General features: G+C 36.5%; 1 protein-coding gene across 3 annotated transcripts in view; it reads right to left on the bottom strand.

Annotated features, from left to right (window-relative positions):
* LOC136037112 (xaa-Pro aminopeptidase ApepP-like) overlaps nucleotides 1-18,448 on the bottom strand; it is a 135,891-nt gene that overhangs the window by 27,490 nt on the left and 89,953 nt on the right. For 2 of the 3 annotated variants that reach the window (XM_065719587.1, XM_065719597.1), the window contains exon 10: nucleotides 7,814-8,047. The exons of the other annotated variant lie outside the window; for it this stretch is intronic. In XM_065719587.1, coding sequence (XP_065575659.1) covers nucleotides 7,814-8,047 — 234 coding nt within the window. The remainder of the gene's footprint in view (nucleotides 1-7,813; nucleotides 8,048-18,448) is intronic. 3 annotated transcript variants of the gene reach the window in all.

Below are 18,448 nucleotides of genomic sequence, written 5' to 3'. Positions count from 1 at the left end.
GAGGTTATGTTGGCAAATAAATTTATTATATTAGACAAAAATTTATAGAGAATTCTAAAATCCTGTGTATTTTTTTAATACTCCATTGAAGATTCAATATCAAGTTAATTTATGGCATTGTCAAATTTGACGTTAATCATTGCTAAATTATAATTGCTACGTTATAAATCGTCACCTCTTCTATTCTTGTAGCTTTAAAAAAAGTGCACTTCTCTAAGCCATTTAGCCATCCTAAGAAGAATGAAATTCTACATCATACCTAATGGTAATTTCAGTAGCGCGTGTGTGTTTGTGTATCTATATCATAAAGTAACCAAATTAATAATTATTAATGATAACTAAAAATATAAGCAACCGTTGGTTGCTTCAGCACTCGTCTAAGATATAATCTAGAAAGGACTGAATTGCATGCTGAACAGCCTAGTAGCATGGTGGAACTGATGATGCTTTTTTCTAACAACGCCCTGTTAAGAAATCTCGAGGAAACTAATTTATTTACATTTCCTTCTTAAAGAAACTAAAATTATCCTCTATTGAAATCAATGACAGTGCAGTAAGTGCCATTACTTTTCAGTATACTTATTACTGTATACTGTATGTTACTGTATAGTATAGTGTACACTTTTAAGTGTATTTTTTAAAAGGAGAACAATCCAGTTCCTTCTTCAAGGAATTAAATGGTATTTACTCTTTGGTTGTAGCTGTTAGAACCTACATAACACATTTTAATGTTTGATATCCACTAAAAGTAGTGTGGTTTCAATTATTTTTCATTTCTTAAAGATGAATTTTAAAAGATACTAGTAAGGAGGGTAAGTGAAGAATCAGGGAAGTAGGTTTACGAGAAGGGGAAGAGCTTCCTTTTCAATCGTAGACATCGTGACGGATGAAAACTCGGAACAATATCTTATATGATCTAGTTGGTATTATAAAGCTATTCCTAACTTTTCAAGATCAAAATACCATAGATGACATTCTTTTAATTATTACGAAACTACCTCATTGTTTTACATTCTCGTTTGTGCTTGTTTCTTCATTATCGGTTAAATGATGAAGTTGTCAGCCTATCGAAATTTTTAAAAACGGTATGTTTAAACAAGAACGCAATCAGTTATCACATGACCAAATGCTATTCCTCAGCGTTAAAAAAACAATAACTACAAAATAATATCGAAAGAAGGGACTAAATTGACTTTGCAGCCAGTTGAACTTTGTCCATTTCAATCGTAGACATCGTGAACCTGGAACAATATCTTATATAATCTAGTTGGTATTATAAAGCTATCCATAACTTTTCAGGATTAAAATACCATAAGTGACACTAATTATTACGAAACTACCTCATTGTTTTTCATTATCGTTTGTATCCGTTGCGTAAACACTTAATTCTGTCAGATTTAAAGATATCGATACAATGTGCACCAATTTGCACAAATTCCTAGCCCAAAGTGAACAGATTCTTACTTACAAGTCCCTCTCCCGTGATAAACATAAAGTTCACCGGAAACAAATAAATGGGTACACCAGCTAGCGAAAGTTGCAAACCCCTCATTGCTGAAGATGATTGTAGCCCAACAGCCGATTATTCTATCGGTCTTAGTTCAAAAGTTTTTTTTTTTTTGCCGTAGGCCATCTTTCTAACATCACCACTTAGAAAGGAGCAAAGGATAAGCTCCAATTTCTTTTGCAATGAGAGAAATTTTAAAGTTTATTAGGCACATCTGATACCATTTCTCTACCGCAATCCCAGGTCCAAAAAACCAAATGATAAAATCAGCTGACATCACGAACAGAAATGGATAGAAACAATAGATGGCAGCACTTTCGGACCCGTGGGAAAATGCCACCTTTTTGCTTCTGCAAATTTTTCTATTTATCACTCAAAGAAAATACATTGGCTGTGGGGCCGGGTAACTGCCACATATATTTAACACTTGTAGATTTTAGTCCATCTTCAATTTAAAAGTGGTGCCTGCCTGCTTGCCTGCTAGCACGGAAATTTCCACTCGAAAGCAGAAACATGGTATGATGAAACGAAGGCTTGGCTGCACAACTTCAGATTCTCCTCTATGACATAGGCTATATAACTCCACTTCACTTCACACACCATAGGCTCTGGCTCGTGGACAAGCAAAAACCATCCTTTTTGGCCCCAGGTAAGAGTTCTGCGGAGCTTTCCAAAATGTAATGTCATAATCATAATGTCATCAATCCGGCCTGAGGTCCACACTTTCCGAAAAAAACCGCACAGGTTGGACCTTTAACAGTTTCCAGGAATAAGCTGAGATCGGCGGCATAAGAAAAAAAAAAGACCGGGACAAAATCAAAGTGTTGCTCTCGCAACATAACAAAAAAATTCACAACAATTACTTTTTACACAGATTTTAAATATTATATGTGCAAGATCTAAAGCTACTTATTAGAGGCATTAGAGACATTAGCATAATAAAATTTACCCAATCATAGGCAGTGCAATAGTAGCACCTAAGTAAAGAGCGAAGTGGGCATAATTGGTTACGAATAATTTTTTATTTTTTCCCCAAAGCACTTCGTATGGAAAGATTTGTCGTAGAAATTTGAAAAAGGGATCATTCTGTTGAAATTTGAAAGTTCGAGAGCCCTTTTTACGAGTCAAGAGTAATTGAAGGACAACCGACCTCCCTACCTCCCAAACACCTTTTTCCCAGAAGATATCAGATGAAAATCTTAAGATTGTCATTTTGTTCAGCATAGTTGAGAAGTCCGATTGCTATACCCCAGAGATGAAAACCCCCACAGCTCTAGGGGCAAGGGCTGTAAGTTATGCAATTTGCCCAGTGTTTACATATATTTGTTATGGCATATTTGACATTTTGACCATTTGACCACATTTGAGCATTTTTTTTCCTTTGTTGTTAAAATAGGCCAAGGGCATTCAGATGAAGCTTTCAGGGAGTGTCGAAGGTACTGTTGAACTAGATTAAAACACATTATGTATATTTGGGCTGTGGAAAGGGTGTACCTAAGGAATGACTTGAGTATAAGGTTGGAACTTTCAGTGAATAATGAGGGGGCGATCGATTGACCAAAAGGCAATATATGCACGCTAATACTATTACTATTAGAACTACTACTACCACTACTACTGCTACTACTATTACTACTAATTCTATCAACACCCCTGCTACTATTGCTTATACAATTAATACTTCGGCCGTCCTCCGAAAAAACCTAGTTTCTACATCTGAGTAAGTTTAGAGAAAAACGCAAAAATGTTGCTTTTTAAAGCCACTTCTTTTGCGACACCATTTTTTAACGTTTTGAAATATCACAAAAGTAGAAAATATTTCACTGATCCCAAAAATACCAATTACAAAGTCGTTGCATTTATTAAAACCTCAGAAGTAGATACTAGGCTTTGTTAGTATTTTTCTGCCGAGGTCAACATGAAATTCAACTGACAAAACCTAGTATCTACACCTGTTTACACTTTTAAAAACCTAGCAATACTCTAGTGCCTTCTAACATACCAAATTTTGACAAATATGTACATTCAGACTTCTATTTTTCTTCCTTTGGGTCATCTTCATTCATTGTCAAGTCAAGAACAGACGTGACTGAAAGTTTTTTTCCAAAATTTCCACCTATTCCTTGGCCTCATTTGCCTTAATTTCTATACATTGGCATCCTTTTTTTCTTTGCAAAAACCCTTTTAAGTTGAGTCTGGGTTAGGTATTTTCCTGTGGTAGAATGACTTTTGAAGGAAGTCATAAATCTCAACTTCATCAGTCTCAAGGCTTTAGAACCCTTTACGGAACTCAGCTTCAACAATGTCTTTCAAGTCAGGGAGCTTGGCCTTCCTTGTGCTAGCTCTCTTTCTTGAGGTCGAAAGGAGCTGTCCATTGTGATAGCAGTTATCTTTTTCTTGACCCACTCACAAAAGTAAAATCAAGAAAATCATCTATTTTTCCCATTTTCTTCATCTTCACCTCAATATTGCTGTGAATTCCGTCAGCAGCATTATGAGTGTGCCCCTTAGTAAGCCACCTGAGAATGATGCGCTCTGGCCTGAAATCCTGGTTGACAATTTGTACAAGGGCTGTGTATGAGACCCAGTTCTTATTCTGGCCTAAAAAAATATCCATCCACAATATGAATACTCTGGCATCTCTTTCACTTGTTGCAGTAAATACTGAATAGAGAGAGTCAACAATGTTCTCAGCTCCCCTGCCTCTTAGTGTCTCACGCCATAGCAGATCTTTCGGATGTACTTTTGTAAATGTCTCGTTGGAAACTACCAAACGACTTAAAGAAATAGACTCTTTATTTCAGGGCAACACTGGAACCAAGATCACATTCTGGAGGTCCAATGTGTATACTCTTGTATAAGAACCCTTGTTTTCCCTTGCATCTTGCATCCTTGTTTTCCCTTTGCAACACTGGAACCAAGATCACATTCTGGAGGTCCAATGTGTATACTCTTGTATAAGAACCCTTGTTTTCCCTTGCATCTTTCTTATGCTAGTGGATGGCTTTCCTAGCCATATCTATGTGCCTCAACCATTCGTCTTTAAAAGAACTATTGAGTTCCTGATCATGTAGCTCTTCATTATCTACCTCAATACCATTGCCTTTTTTTGAGTATTGCTTACATGTCAACTGAGATACGAATATTTCAACTAAGATACGAATATCAATGTGCTTTTCTAAGAAATCATCGAACATGAACCAGATACTCAACGAAGAAGGTAAGTGCTTTACAATTGATGCTTTTTTTATTCGATAGTGTGGGCCACATGAATTTAAGCTGTTTATATGTGAGGTAATCTTTCCTTTGATTTTACCAAGATCTTGTGCCGAGGCACTTTTTTTCCACGGTTTTCATGGACATTTTGACCAACGATTCCATTTTTTATTTTCTTGGGCATTTCAGCAATAAGTGCATCAGTTTATAAGCCAAGGGTGTTTTGAAATGTTTTCTTGCATACTGGGATTTATGTTAGGAGGTGTGCCACGGCCTTTGGAAGAAAATAAAATCTCGCTTTATTTTTTTTTGAATGACTTCTGTGAAGTCGTTGAAGCGCAGTTTGATGACAGTCAATTTTACACTCCCTGCAAACCACTTGAGTCTCAATTCCTAAGGCTCTACCCAATAGCATTTCTAGATTGCAAATCAGCTTTCTTTGTAAGTAATTGCACTGCTTCTTATATAATGGTTCATTGATTGGGCGTTTCAACTTGTCTCGTGTTATCTTTTCTCCCCACCTTTGGCTGTTTTTGATGGAATGTCGTGCTAAATTTTTAGATGCTAGGTTTTGGCAAAATGTCGATTTCTAGTATATGCAACCTGGTATGTGCATACTGGTATGTACACCTGGTAGCATGTACAAGGTATGACACAAAAACAAAGCTGAGGTCTTGTGAAGATACTAGGTGAGATCAAGCATCGTTTGCATCATTGTATTCCTCGTATTCTTAACAAGTGGGATCCAATCTTAACTAAAATTCGATTTTTTTTGTAGATACTACGTTTTGTCGGAGGACAGCCGAGTTCTACTACGACAAAAACTAAGGGTAAAAGTTTACTTTCGTCAGAAGCTGTCTAGACGGACAGCTTGTCAACGAAACTAAAACTTCAACGAAACTAAGTTAAGGGAATGTTGAGGAGATGTTGAACTGAATCAAAACAGACTATGTGCTGCAGGGCGTATTAACTATATCCTATAGTTATGAGGTATTAAGTATATCCCAAGAACTGTTTACAGTATTACGGTGAGACTTACAGCGCCTGTTGACAGGGATACTGAGAAAAACGAAAGGTGCTATGTGTATACCGCTACTACTGCTACTACTATTACTACAACTATTACCGCTACTGAACCTAAGGGTATTAAGCTGCAGCTTTCAGGGAAAGTTTCGGTAGAATTTTAACTAAATCAGAACACACCAAGAGCATGTGGATTTTCAAATGGGTGTGCCGGCAATATCTCAGGAGTGGCTTAGATTCTTAAGTTTAAACTTTCAGCAAAACTTTCAGGGCATGTTGAGGGCTAAGTTGTACTAATAAAAATGCACTATATGCAAACTACAACTAGCAGCAGAAATACTGCTGCCATTAATGCTAAGGCTAATGGTATTAATTTTAACTTTCAGGGACTATTGAGGAGGAGGTTAGGCTAAACCAAAACACATTATCTGCATGCAGGTTATCAAAAGGGTATATCAGCGATATCTAAGAAATGATTCAAAATATTAAGTTTTAACAATCAGGGCACAAGGAGGGGATGTTGAACTAGACCAAAAAGGCACAATTTGAATATCATTATGTTTACTGTTAGTGCTACTTCTGCTATCACTAATACTAGTCCTAATGCTCCTACTATTACTTCTGCTACCATATCAACTGCTATTGCAAATGCTAAGAGTATTAGTAAGACTTTCCAGTCATGGTGAGAAATGCTGAACTGTAATGTTGTAATCAACTGTAATGAGTAATATTGAACTTATTCAAAAGACACTATGCACATGTGGGTTGTCAAAGGGGTGTACTAGCAATTTCTCAGCAACGCCTTATCGTATTAATATGAAACTCCCAAGGCTAACAATATTACTACCACTTTGGTACTACTTTTACTGCTACTTCTACTGCTATTATTAATTCCACTCTTGAACGAAATCAAAATAGTTCAAGTACATCCAAGTTGTCAAAATACACCAGGTTGTCAAGATATAGAGGTGGAATATCTTAAGACTAAAATTGGGTATATAGAAGCTTTCAAAATAGGTTAACGTTACTTCAAAACTAAATCAAAAGACACTATGTGCATTCTGGCTGTAAATAAAACATTTCAACAATAACTTAACAACGACTGAGGGTATTAAGTCAAAGCTTTCAGGGCCATTACTATTACTAATTCTTCTCTTATTATTAGACTAAATCAAAAGAGTGTAACTGCATCCAGACTGTCAATATGGCATTGATACAATGGCTGAGGAACAGAGAAGCATATTATGTTTTATTTTTCAAGGAAAGTTTAGTGGGTGTAAAACAAAATCAAAAGATACCACGTATGGCCATATTATCAAAAGGGCGTACATTATTGAAAATTGTGGAAAACAGAAACACAAAATTTGTATTTTCATGAAGAAAAACTGAAAAAAAACTTAAAAAAAAATTTTTCATCGAGAATTAAGTTAAGAAAAAACTTACTCCACAAAAGCAATTTTTCAAAGAAAAGTAAAAAGCTACATTAAGCCAAAGATGAGCGGATATAAATTGGAATAATTTTTCAAGCGTAAAACTACGATAAATCACCTTCAGTAAATAAATGAAATCAAAAACAAACAGAAATTACGATAAATAACTGAGTCAAACTCGAACCAAGCAGAAAACAAGAGGAGTAAGGCTTAGCACACACACCCACCGTGCTTTCTAAAGACCAGTGCATAGTTTGTACTTTACTGAAAACATTAAAAAAGCTATATTTCGCTTCAGGCAAAACCATGTCACTTGCAACAAAATTTTAATTCTTCGATTTTACGGGGATGACTTTACTCGAATTGAGCAGCCCGATGCTACGTTGAGTGAATTTTTAGTTGCATCAGAGTTGGACTAAAAGATGTTGAGTAAACTAGGCCGATATCACCGAGTTGAGCAAGGTGGGTGGAGCTGCAATGAAATCGCTGACACAAATTTTGAGTAAACAGTGACGAAAACAATTTGAGGAAAACAGTGTTTTCCGTACATCTAAAAAAAACCTGTTTTGGATTGCTATTCTTAATAATTAGGACATAAAAAACACGCCACGAACCTCGAAACACAACAAAAACTCACTTTCATGAACATTCAGAAAAGCACCAATTCCATGTCCTGTTCCATGTCTATAATTCAGGCCAGCTTCATAAAGTGGTGCTCTCGCTAAAATATCTATATCTTTGTCAGTTTTGCCTTCGGGGAAAGTCAAGAGTCCCAAGTTTATATGCCCCATCAATACTCGTGTATAAGTTTCTTTTTGCCATTTAGTTGGCATACCATAATGCAACGTCCTAGTTACATCAGTTGTGCCATCTGAAAAAAATAATATTAACGATAAAAAAAGACAGCCAGAGTGGTCACTTATAATAGATTTTATGACTCTAAAATTTTACTATCCTTTGTGGTTTAAAGTTTCACAAGGAGAACCTATTCAGGCTTTAGAAGGTGGAGCTTGAATCTCTTTGAATTTTAAAATACATAGAACCGAAACTTCTCAACGATACCCTTGTGGGAAATATTGTCCCTAACCAAGCGGCAAAAATTACGAAGTAAATAATACCGAGTGCTACTAAGGTCTTCTAACATGGAGATCTCGTCCGTACATATAATCCTTGATCCATCAACAACACTGATTGATTTAAAACGAAGAGTTTCAATGTGATCTCTCAGCAAACTACACGATTCACCGATGACTCAACCGTTCATTTAAATCTATTATTCGTAATTAAGTTTTAGTGCAAGCTATGTTGAATCAATAAAAAAAATACTTTTCAGGGGAGGGGTCGGGCTCAAGAAGAGAATTTTTCCAACTCTATAGTTTTTGCCCCCTAGATTAAGAAACTGCCTATTTTGGTTTTTTCATTGAAAAAAGTCTTTTTTATATTTTTATCGAAGAATAAAAAAATTCCACTCCCATATATTTTAAAAATATATTTTGCCCCTCCCTCTAAATTTTTCTGAATTAACATTACTGAATTTTTATTCAATAATGAAAAACAAAGTTTCTCAGCGAAAATTTAAAAGTGATATTTAAACTTAAACTGAGCAGGAACAGGAAGAAGTCAAGCTTAAACCCAACAGAGGTCACTATTAACGAAAAACTTGAAATGCAAAAAACGAAGAAATGTAAGTAGAATTAACAATTTTCAACTCTAAACAAACCAGAAGATGAGACAGCAAAGTTACAGTCGAAATATTGGTGAAGTTTTTATTGGCGGTTGATCCTTCCATGGCCTTAGGTGAGCTTCAGCGCTTTTTTTTGCAACTGTTTTGCGGTTGAGTCCCCCTTTTCTTTGTTAAATTAGTTTATTGTTAATGAGAAAAAGGTTTACCTTTATCGTGACTCGCACAAACTTCAATATTATTACATTCCCAGGGATGTCAATTCAAGAAAATGCATAAGGGGGTGCATTTTTTTAAATCTAGGGAGGGCAATAATATTGTTTTTTTTTTACTCTTTCCGTGAGCATATAATAAAAGTTTTTTTTTCAATGCCTTAAAACTATTCTTTAATATCTATGGGCGGAGGGAAAAACTAATCTAAATATTAAATAAGAATCAAACTTTTTAACTTAGCCCAAACAGGTCTAAGTTCCAGTGGAAGTAACTTGTTTTTATGAGTATAGCCTATTTTATTACAACTTTTAACTCTAAGTCCCACCTATTTCGCTTATATAGAATCGTTCTCATGATCATATTTCAACCTTTCAAATTATGATCAATCCAGGATTATTTAGGAACAGTCAATGGTTAACAACTGTCAAGATTTACTATATAATTTTCCTACGCACAAATTGAGAACATAATTTGTTATTTGATAAACTTTGAGCGTATTGACTGTTTTATTTTTTTTTTTATTTTTGCGATAGTTCTATTGTGTTCCTGTTCAATCAATTCAGTTTGCTAAAGTGCCGCAATGTTATGCACCTCAGGTTATATTATTTTTCTGCATTTGAAGCGCTTGTTTTACCGTCATTAAACAATAAACACTGAATAGATGATCTAGAACAGTGATTCCCAAAGAGGGCGTTACCACCCCCTTGGGGTCGCTGCAGGAAACCAGTGGACGGTGATGGACGAAGATATGTTTGGAGGGGGGCAATGATTAGCTCTATGGGGCGGTGAAAGCATAATAACACATTTATAAATAAAATAAAACATTGTAAGTTAAGATTTATAAATGTGTTCATTTGTTAACATGGTTTTAGTGTTATTTTTTCTTCATTTAACTTATTTTTACGTCTTCTAACTTAACAAATTTATAAATTGAAATATATGACAGTAATAACAATATAAAACATATATTTCATTAAATGCCTCCATAAAAGTTTTATTTTTTCTATAGATAATAATAGCTGAACCAAAGAAAAATGTTGACAATATAATATAAAATATATTAAATATGGCTTTAATGAATCCCCTGTAAATATAACATTGCCAATGGGTATGATTTGCCAGCCAACATTACCAAACGAAACTATGAAGTTTTCTAGACCTCAAGGATATTTGACTAAAATTCATGGCGATAAAAAGATAAGGATTTAAGTTAGTTTTGTACACTAAAAGAAAAATTTAGCCAAAAACCGACTGTGGAAAATTTTTTTTAACCGCAACCTTAGGAGATGGCAATGGCTGGTTTGCATCATATAATATTTCAGGAATGATTACCAAATCCAGAATGCCTTATACTATTGGTGAAGAACTAATAACACCGGCTACAAGTGAAGTAGTACGTACTGTGTAACACAATCCAGCATTTGATATTATCAAGAAAATTTGTTTGAACAATAATACAGTGGAAAGAAGAGTTGAGAGAATGGCATAGGATGTTGAAGATTCATTTTGGGGTTATTGAAAACATACCGGTTTTCTATTCAGCTTGACAAGTTAACTTTGCCAGGAAACGAAGCTTTGATTTTAGCATACATATGGTTCATAAAGAAAAAAGAAATTTGCTAAGAATTATTATTTGCTACATAATTGTAAACTGACACGAAGGGAGGATCGTTATTTCTCGCATTAGATGTTTTTTTTCAGAAAAAGGAAAACCTCTAAGTAATATTTTATCCATAGACAAAGATAGTGTTCCAAAGAAGGTAGGGCACTACAAGGGTTTTCTTGGATATTTGAAAAAGGGGGTGTCCAATTCATAATACTCTTTGTCATTCATCGCCAACATCTTTTTGCTAAAATTGAAGTGCAGGCCTACATAATTCATTAGAACATGTAATTAAAGCTATCAATACTATCCGAAGCAGATCATTGAATGATAGATTACTTAAGCAACTTTGTATTGAAACCATGATGAATTGAATCGTTTGCTGCTTCATACAGGAACTCAAGGGTTGTCAAAGGGTGTCTATTTAAATAGGTTTTACAAGCTATTTAACTCGATGCTGGATTTCCTGAAAGACAAAAATGGGGAACTAATTCAATCCAAAAGTGAAATCGTTTACTGGACTAATATGTTTCAAAAATTTAATGAAAGCAATCTTCAACTTCAAGGTGATGAATTGAATTTAATTAAAACGAAATCAGCCAGTTTCCAAATTTATCAGGGATAGAAAAAAAGATGGCGCTATACTTTCTTATTGTGAGCATTTGGATGTACTCCATTGAAATTTTAATAAACGATTTGATAAAATATTAAAAATGAACATACTTAAATAGGTTTTTTATCCTTTTTTAAGTAAAAATTAAAAAAAACAAGTTTTTCCAACCGAAAGTAAGCAGCGACATTAAAACTTAAAACTCTGTACTTACGGTTTAAAAAACCTGTTTTTTTTATTTAATTTCTGAACGTTTTTGAATCAATGCAAGTTTTGAATTTGGCTCACTGAAAATGAATAGTTAAAATGAACTTTTTTTTTAACTAATAATAACCTTCAAATAACCTAAGTTTGATTTTCGTTCCAGTTGTTCCAGAATGACTCCTGAATCACAAAGGCTGTTTAATTAAAATAATAACCTCTTTTAAAAGTTAACAAAGAAACTTTAGCGTAAGAGCGAGCTATTGAGGAGAGGCAACCTATTTCATATAATTAATCTTTTCTGTTAGTTTTTAAGTTTTAATGTTACTTCTTAAATTCAGTTAAAAAAAAACTTGTTTTTTATTTAATTGTTGATCATTTTTTAAATATTGTGGGGAAATCAAGCTCCCCCTCCATGGAAAATTCCCTTCCCCCATGAATTTAAATTTGCTTTCTCCTGCGTAATTTAGATTAGCGATATTTGCAGAACTAATTTTATTATTATTATTAATTTATTACCCATCTAGAACGGAAAAGACAGAGTATATAAAAGAAAAAGAAAGAAAAGCACAAAAATTTAAATACACCTCCACTACAAAGTTATAAAATAACACTAGTCCAGGAGTGATCTGCTCTTAAAACATTGGTACTGAATTTGGAGATTCTTCTCTCTATGGCCATGGAAGGGTTGGTGACCTTATATTTCCTGGAGATGTCGCCATTACTGTGCCACAAAGGGAGACGCAGGAGAAACTTAGCATATCTGTAAAATGCGCTGACAATGGCTTTCTTTTCGGTATCTGTGAATATTTTCCAGAAGGGAACCAGAGCAAGCAGATGAAGGGTAGTAAAAGCATTGTATAGCCGGGCAAGGAGAGGACGGCTGAAACGATACTTATTGGCAACAAGTAATCCGTAAGACGCTCGTAGACGGGAACAGAGGTGGTTTGTCAGTGCTGAGCGTGTGTCCTTCAATGTAGAAGAAATAGGAAGGCCAAGATAGGTAAGGGACTCACAAGGCTTAATCAGAGTGTCGCCAATCTTAACGGAGAGGTTAATGAAGGCTCATTTTTTGAACCATTGAAGAAAAGAAGTTCTGTTTTTAGATTCGTTGAAGGAAAGTCCGATCTTCTTGTATGCCGCTGCAAGTGAGTCGTAATTTTATTGAAATAAAGATATCGAGCGAGAAACATGAAGAATGTCATCAGCGAAGTTCGCAGCGAAAGATTAATCCCACAGAAAAAGTACGACGGCTTTATTACTTGTTGTGCTTCGATGATAGCGTTATTAAACAGTGATGGTGAAGTTTTGCCACCTTGACGTACGCCTTTCTTGACACTCAGCATTTCTTTAGAAGGAAAAGTGCCGGACGGAGAGGGGATCTGGATGACAGCCGAGAGCTTGTTGTACATACTGTAAACAGGGGAAATGATGCAAGAGGAAACACCTCGCTGAAGGGCTTTGAGCAGGATAGGGCCATGGATGCCAGAATCGAAGGCTCCACTAACATCAAGCGCTCCAAAGACGAGAAGATCGCCATTTTTATCTGCATCAATGAGAAGATTTACAAGAACACTGTGAACGTGTTCCCGTCATGAATGCTTTTTGAACCCGAACTGGTCGTCCGGAGTAGTGCATCGAAGGGCAACTGCATCAAAAACAAGGGATTCAAATAGCTTACAAAAAGTACTTGAATCAGTGATCGGACAATATGAAGCACACTGGTCAGCTGGTTTACCTTTTTTGAGAATAGGATGGACCAATCCAACAACAAAACTGTCTGGAACGATGTCAGTAAGGAAAATCATTTGAAATAGCAAAGAAAAGTGCTCTAGGAGAAGATTTCTGGCAAAGCTTAAATGGGTACCAGATATACCATCGATGCCCTTAGATTTTTTTTTTTAACTTTTCAATTTTGGAACGCATCAAGGACGGAGTCACCAGGACACCAATATCCTTAACTGGAAACTGAAACTCCTTATCGAGGGCCTGGCAAAAGGTGTTGTCTAGGTAGGAATTAGGGGCTGAAAATTGGTCTCTGAAGTAGTCGCACCAGTCTTTTTCTGGCATGCAGAGTGGGTCATTGGATGATTTGTTTTTAGCTCGAAGATGCCATAAAGCAGGAGGCGAATTATCGACTATCTCGCTGGTACGGGCAATTTCGTTAGCCTTATGCTGTGCGATGGCTTTGGAAAATTTACGTTTCGTGTGAATACGGACAGCGTTGACTACTCCGGAGCGTGGCTTCCCACAATCTGATCATAAATGTAACCAGAATTTTGCTGAATCACATGCGGCCAGGAGACTAGGATTATTCCGCCAGTTACGCACTTCCGTGCCGTGGCGAATCTTGTGGACAGGAACTGCAGTTTCCTCAGCTGTATGGATAGCATGCGTTATCTCAGAACAGTAGATGTTTAGTAGGATGTTTTTTCTGAGTCTACTGTCATGTTCGGACAAAAGAGAAGTGCTAAAGGAATTCGGATCTTCAACATTATGTAGTCACATGAATTCTGGTAGGAATCGATGTTAGCAGCTTCCCAGTTGAGGCTGAACAACCATTTAGGTGGGGAATTTGTGGGTGAAGTTTGCGGCAAGGGCTTTATTTGAAAGGAATTACAGGTCAGTATGTTGTCGGATATGGAGTAATCAAGAACCGTAGTATTAGTGATGGGTTTAGTCATAGAAGAACAATATAAATAGTCCAACTGAGACACAGAGCCAGATTGATGGATGTACGTAAAATCGCGATCATTTCCATCATAGGTGAGACTTGGACAAGCATGGAGAAAGATCTGAGATCTATTGTTTTCAGGGTCCGACAGTTCACAGTTAAAGTCACCAAACAGGAGACAACTTAGGCCTTCATCTTCATATTATGATACTAACTGGGCAATAGATGTACATGTACATGAAATTCCTCTCACATATACCATTACGGTAATTGGTAGGAAAATAAACTATGAATATGACCACATTCGAAACTTTAACCGCAAGGAAACTGTCAGACTTAGCAACTAGATTACCAAGTAGCTCTTTCCGAATCGTCAGGGCCAAACCACCTGAAGGCCTACCACGAGTGGAATTAGCATGGTGGAAAAACAGATTATGAGAAGACGTGAACTCCAACAGTTGACGACTATCGCTTGACAAGAGGTGTTCCTGAAGACCCACCACGTCAAACAGCAAGCAAAGTTCAGACAGTAGGTGATTTTTCGGTAGAACTTTCCCATTAATGTTCCACGACACAATTTTTGAGGTTTCTTCGGGCATTGGAATTCTTAAGAAGAGACTGAGCGACAGGACATTTTAAACTGTAACATGGGTGGTCAGAGGAATTGCAAATAGCACACTAAGTGCCTTGATACAAGGATTCTCTCTGGTTGTGGAGTCGCCAGCCTCACCACACCTCGAACATTTTTGGGTACCTGAGCACGCAGACGCAAAATGACCATATGACTGGCAAGAGAACCATTGGGGTGGCAAGCGTTGAAATATGCTAATGGGGAGTCTTTCGTACCCTATGATGGGCTGAAAGCGAATAGAAGACTCGAGGTCCTCTTTAGACTTAAAAAAAAGCTTAAACGAACGGGTGTTTCGGATTTGACTTGCTTTCAAACAGTTGGCAATTAGATCACATAGGCTATTTTCTTTCAGGTCTCCAGGAACATAGCGGATAATACCGAAAAAGAAGGGGCATTGGAGTCTAGGCTCGACTTCAGGGTTATTCCCGGTTATGCGTGATATAATAGATTCGGCACCACTTTTATCCTTTGTGACTACTTTCCAGGCGTCTCTACTGGGACGAAGCTCGATTATATTCCCACCAGCTTCTCGACATACATGCTTCAGATAAGCTTTACGAGAATCCGGCTGTTTACGGTCTAAGGAGGGCTTCTTGAGAATAACTGCATAGGAAGGCTTGGCCGGTTGAGTGACTAATTGATTCATGGATGTAGCAAGTTTCTCAGCTGCACGGGCTTTTTTCTCACTTTCAATAAAGTCCTTCAAATTATTGAAAATTTCTGTCACTTTTTGAGCAACAATAGCACCCAATTCATCAGGCGTAGTTGAGACCTCCGTAGGATCAAAAATTACGAATTTCGGCAATTTGATCCGGTTAGTCTCACATAACTGGATCAGTTTCAGCATATCTAATACATCATCGGCAATCTTTTTGCGAGCAACGTTGCGACTCGGAGTATTCGAAGAGTGCTAAAGTGTATCCTTAGCTTTTATAATCGTATCCTTGTCATAAAATCCCACTGCCTTTTCGCAAATTTCATCGGTTTTATTTGCTTGGAGCGCTCGCGATAAATAATCTAGCAAAGCATTATGTACATATCTTTTTTTCTCATTCGACATTATGCTAATTTAGAAGTCCAGACATATTCAATAGGAAAAAATAACTGGTTTCTTTTTGCACGCGACAAGAGCTCATTGGCGACTGAAATATAATCGATACATGGAATGTAATTAGATACCTGAATTTAGGTCAGTAGATCATAACACTTTTAATCCGTATCAAGGTTTTTTTTTTAAAGAAAATAATAGTCCAAATCTAGGCTGCCAAATTGACACATTTTGTGTCAAAATGACACAATTTGATGTTGCGTGACACAATGACACATTCAGTCGAAATGATGACACAATCGACGCAAATGACATATTTTTCGATAAAAAATGACACAATCGACGAAAATGACACATTTAAAAAAAAATGACACAATTTTGTCATCCAAGTCTTGTTTTTTAAATGGTAATAAAAGAAAAGTAAAATTTTAATTTTCTATCTCTAGAAAAACTACAAATTAACGGAGGGGAATAGCACTACCTTACGGTGCCCGTAGTACACAAACAGTACGGAATACAGGAGAGATACCATCACTATATTTAAAATTTAAACCAAGAGAAGAAAACAGACATAGGTGGAAATTTCAAATCAAAATGCACGTTGAATATCTGAACTTAATTGGCTGCTTGATTGAGTATGTGATGTAGCCAACTGGTACGTACTTAATAGTAAAAAGTAAACAGCGTGCAGTTTACCAAAGCTGTATGCATAAGCAACAACTCACATTTTAAGAGTACAGGAGGGGTATCCCACCTCGGATAAGATTACAAATTTCCAGAGAAGTCTTTCCTTCAGAATAATCCATCTGGCTTGAAAAGGCACCAAAAAATATGACAAAAATACTATATGGAAGCTAGTTGAATGGCTTACATATTGAGTAAATAAATATAGCTTCAACATTTCTAATGGACCATACTTCTATTTTCAAACAAATTTGCTTCATTCTAACCTTACCTTGTTTCACTTAAAAAGGATGAAAAAGGTCAACAAGATCAGTTGCTTGAATTTGGACTTCCGGAGTAGTGACACTCGGCTTCACAAACTCCTTTCAAGCTCAAGGGCAACCATGAAGTCTTTTGTAGAATGATGATGCGTATGTCATACCCATGATCTCAGGCTGTTTCAAGGAAATCTTCGAGATTTCGTTTGGTCCAAATACCGAGATGCACGTGCTGAAATACAAGGATGTATTTCAAACAGTTTAGGTTGAACTGCCTGAACTTCCTTGTTGGAGTTATCAAACAAATGAGGAAATGAATTTATCATTCTGATCCCACTTTAAAAGCTCCGGCTTGTTTAGACCCAGTGACTGCTTTGAGCTGAAAATTTGACACTCTAATGGGACTGACTGGTCGGTTCAGTAGCTTACTTGGGAAACATGAAGGTAAAGTAGAAAGGTCAAGGAGTGGATCTTGATGAGTCAGCACAGGGATGAGATTATCAGAACCATGGGAACGGAAATGTCTCCTTCGATCTTTTGGAAGACGTTTATGAATACAAAAGATGCTCAAGACAAGCCACAGTTCGAAGAGCTGTCCCTTTTCATGCTAAATCTGTGTACTCTTCCGCATTCCAGTGCAGCTGCAGAACGTCAATTTTTAGTTCTATTAAATATAAAAACAAAACTCAGGAACAGTCGACTTCTCGACACGATAGACTCACTGATGCATGCAAAGCAGCTGGTCTCTCGTACCTCAGGAACCGTGCACGACTGGGAAATTCCTTCCGATATGCGGAAGAATTTTATGGCCTGGTACAAAGAGAAAGAAGAAGAGACCAATGAGCCCTAGATGTAGCCAGGGTCGAATATACTTGAAGTTCTGGGGAGGGGGTCTGTGTGTGAGAGGTTATCAAGTTGTTTAGTGCTTATATATCTGATATTCATCTGTAATTTTTAGTACAAATATGCAATTGATTTTGGCTTACATTTTTCCTCGGCCTCTAGGTCCATTAGAAGTACGATTGTAACTATTAAGACAGGAAGACGGCTTAGTAGTTTTGTTGGTTCAAGCTAAGCTTCAATGAGGGCACAATGAACCACAGACCACTTGATAGACAGATAGTTGGAACTGTTTTTTCTAGGAACTAAGTTCCGATTGCCGAGTCGAAGTGACATACTGTACTAGAGAAGAAAAGTAGGCACAAAACATGTTAAAACAAAAAGAAGCGTGTTCAGGCCTTATTCTTCTTGATTGAATCTAGGTCTCGGACAAGTTTTATGCTCGCAAACTAATAAGCTCAAACGTACCTACTGTGGTCTTGTATTTTTCCATTTTCGAAGGTCTCAACTAAAGCTTAGTCGATAACGATTACAACGTCATGCAAAAAGTATTTAATTTACTGTCGAATTGATTGTCCCAAAAACTTTTATAAATGTAGACTTGCCTCGTTGGCCACCCAGACACAAATTCATAGTGTGTAACATTAATTTAATCGAATGTTCCTATTACTTTCATGACGTCATAAAAACGTCTCGATCCCCAGATAAGGTTAAGTTTACTCCTTTTTGAACTGATTTGGAAAAGATTTTATATTCAAAATTCTAAATTTTGTCAATTCAGTCTTCATTTAGTCTTCAAAATGCGAACACCTCTTTGGATTTATTGGATT

Source organism: Artemia franciscana, chromosome 2 (genome assembly GCF_032884065.1).
Source record: "Artemia franciscana chromosome 2, ASM3288406v1, whole genome shotgun sequence".
Taxonomy (NCBI): Eukaryota; Metazoa; Arthropoda; class Branchiopoda; order Anostraca; family Artemiidae; genus Artemia; species Artemia franciscana.
The sequence above is the reverse complement of the archived record's forward strand: the minus strand, read 5'-3'. Positions and strand labels throughout refer to the sequence as shown.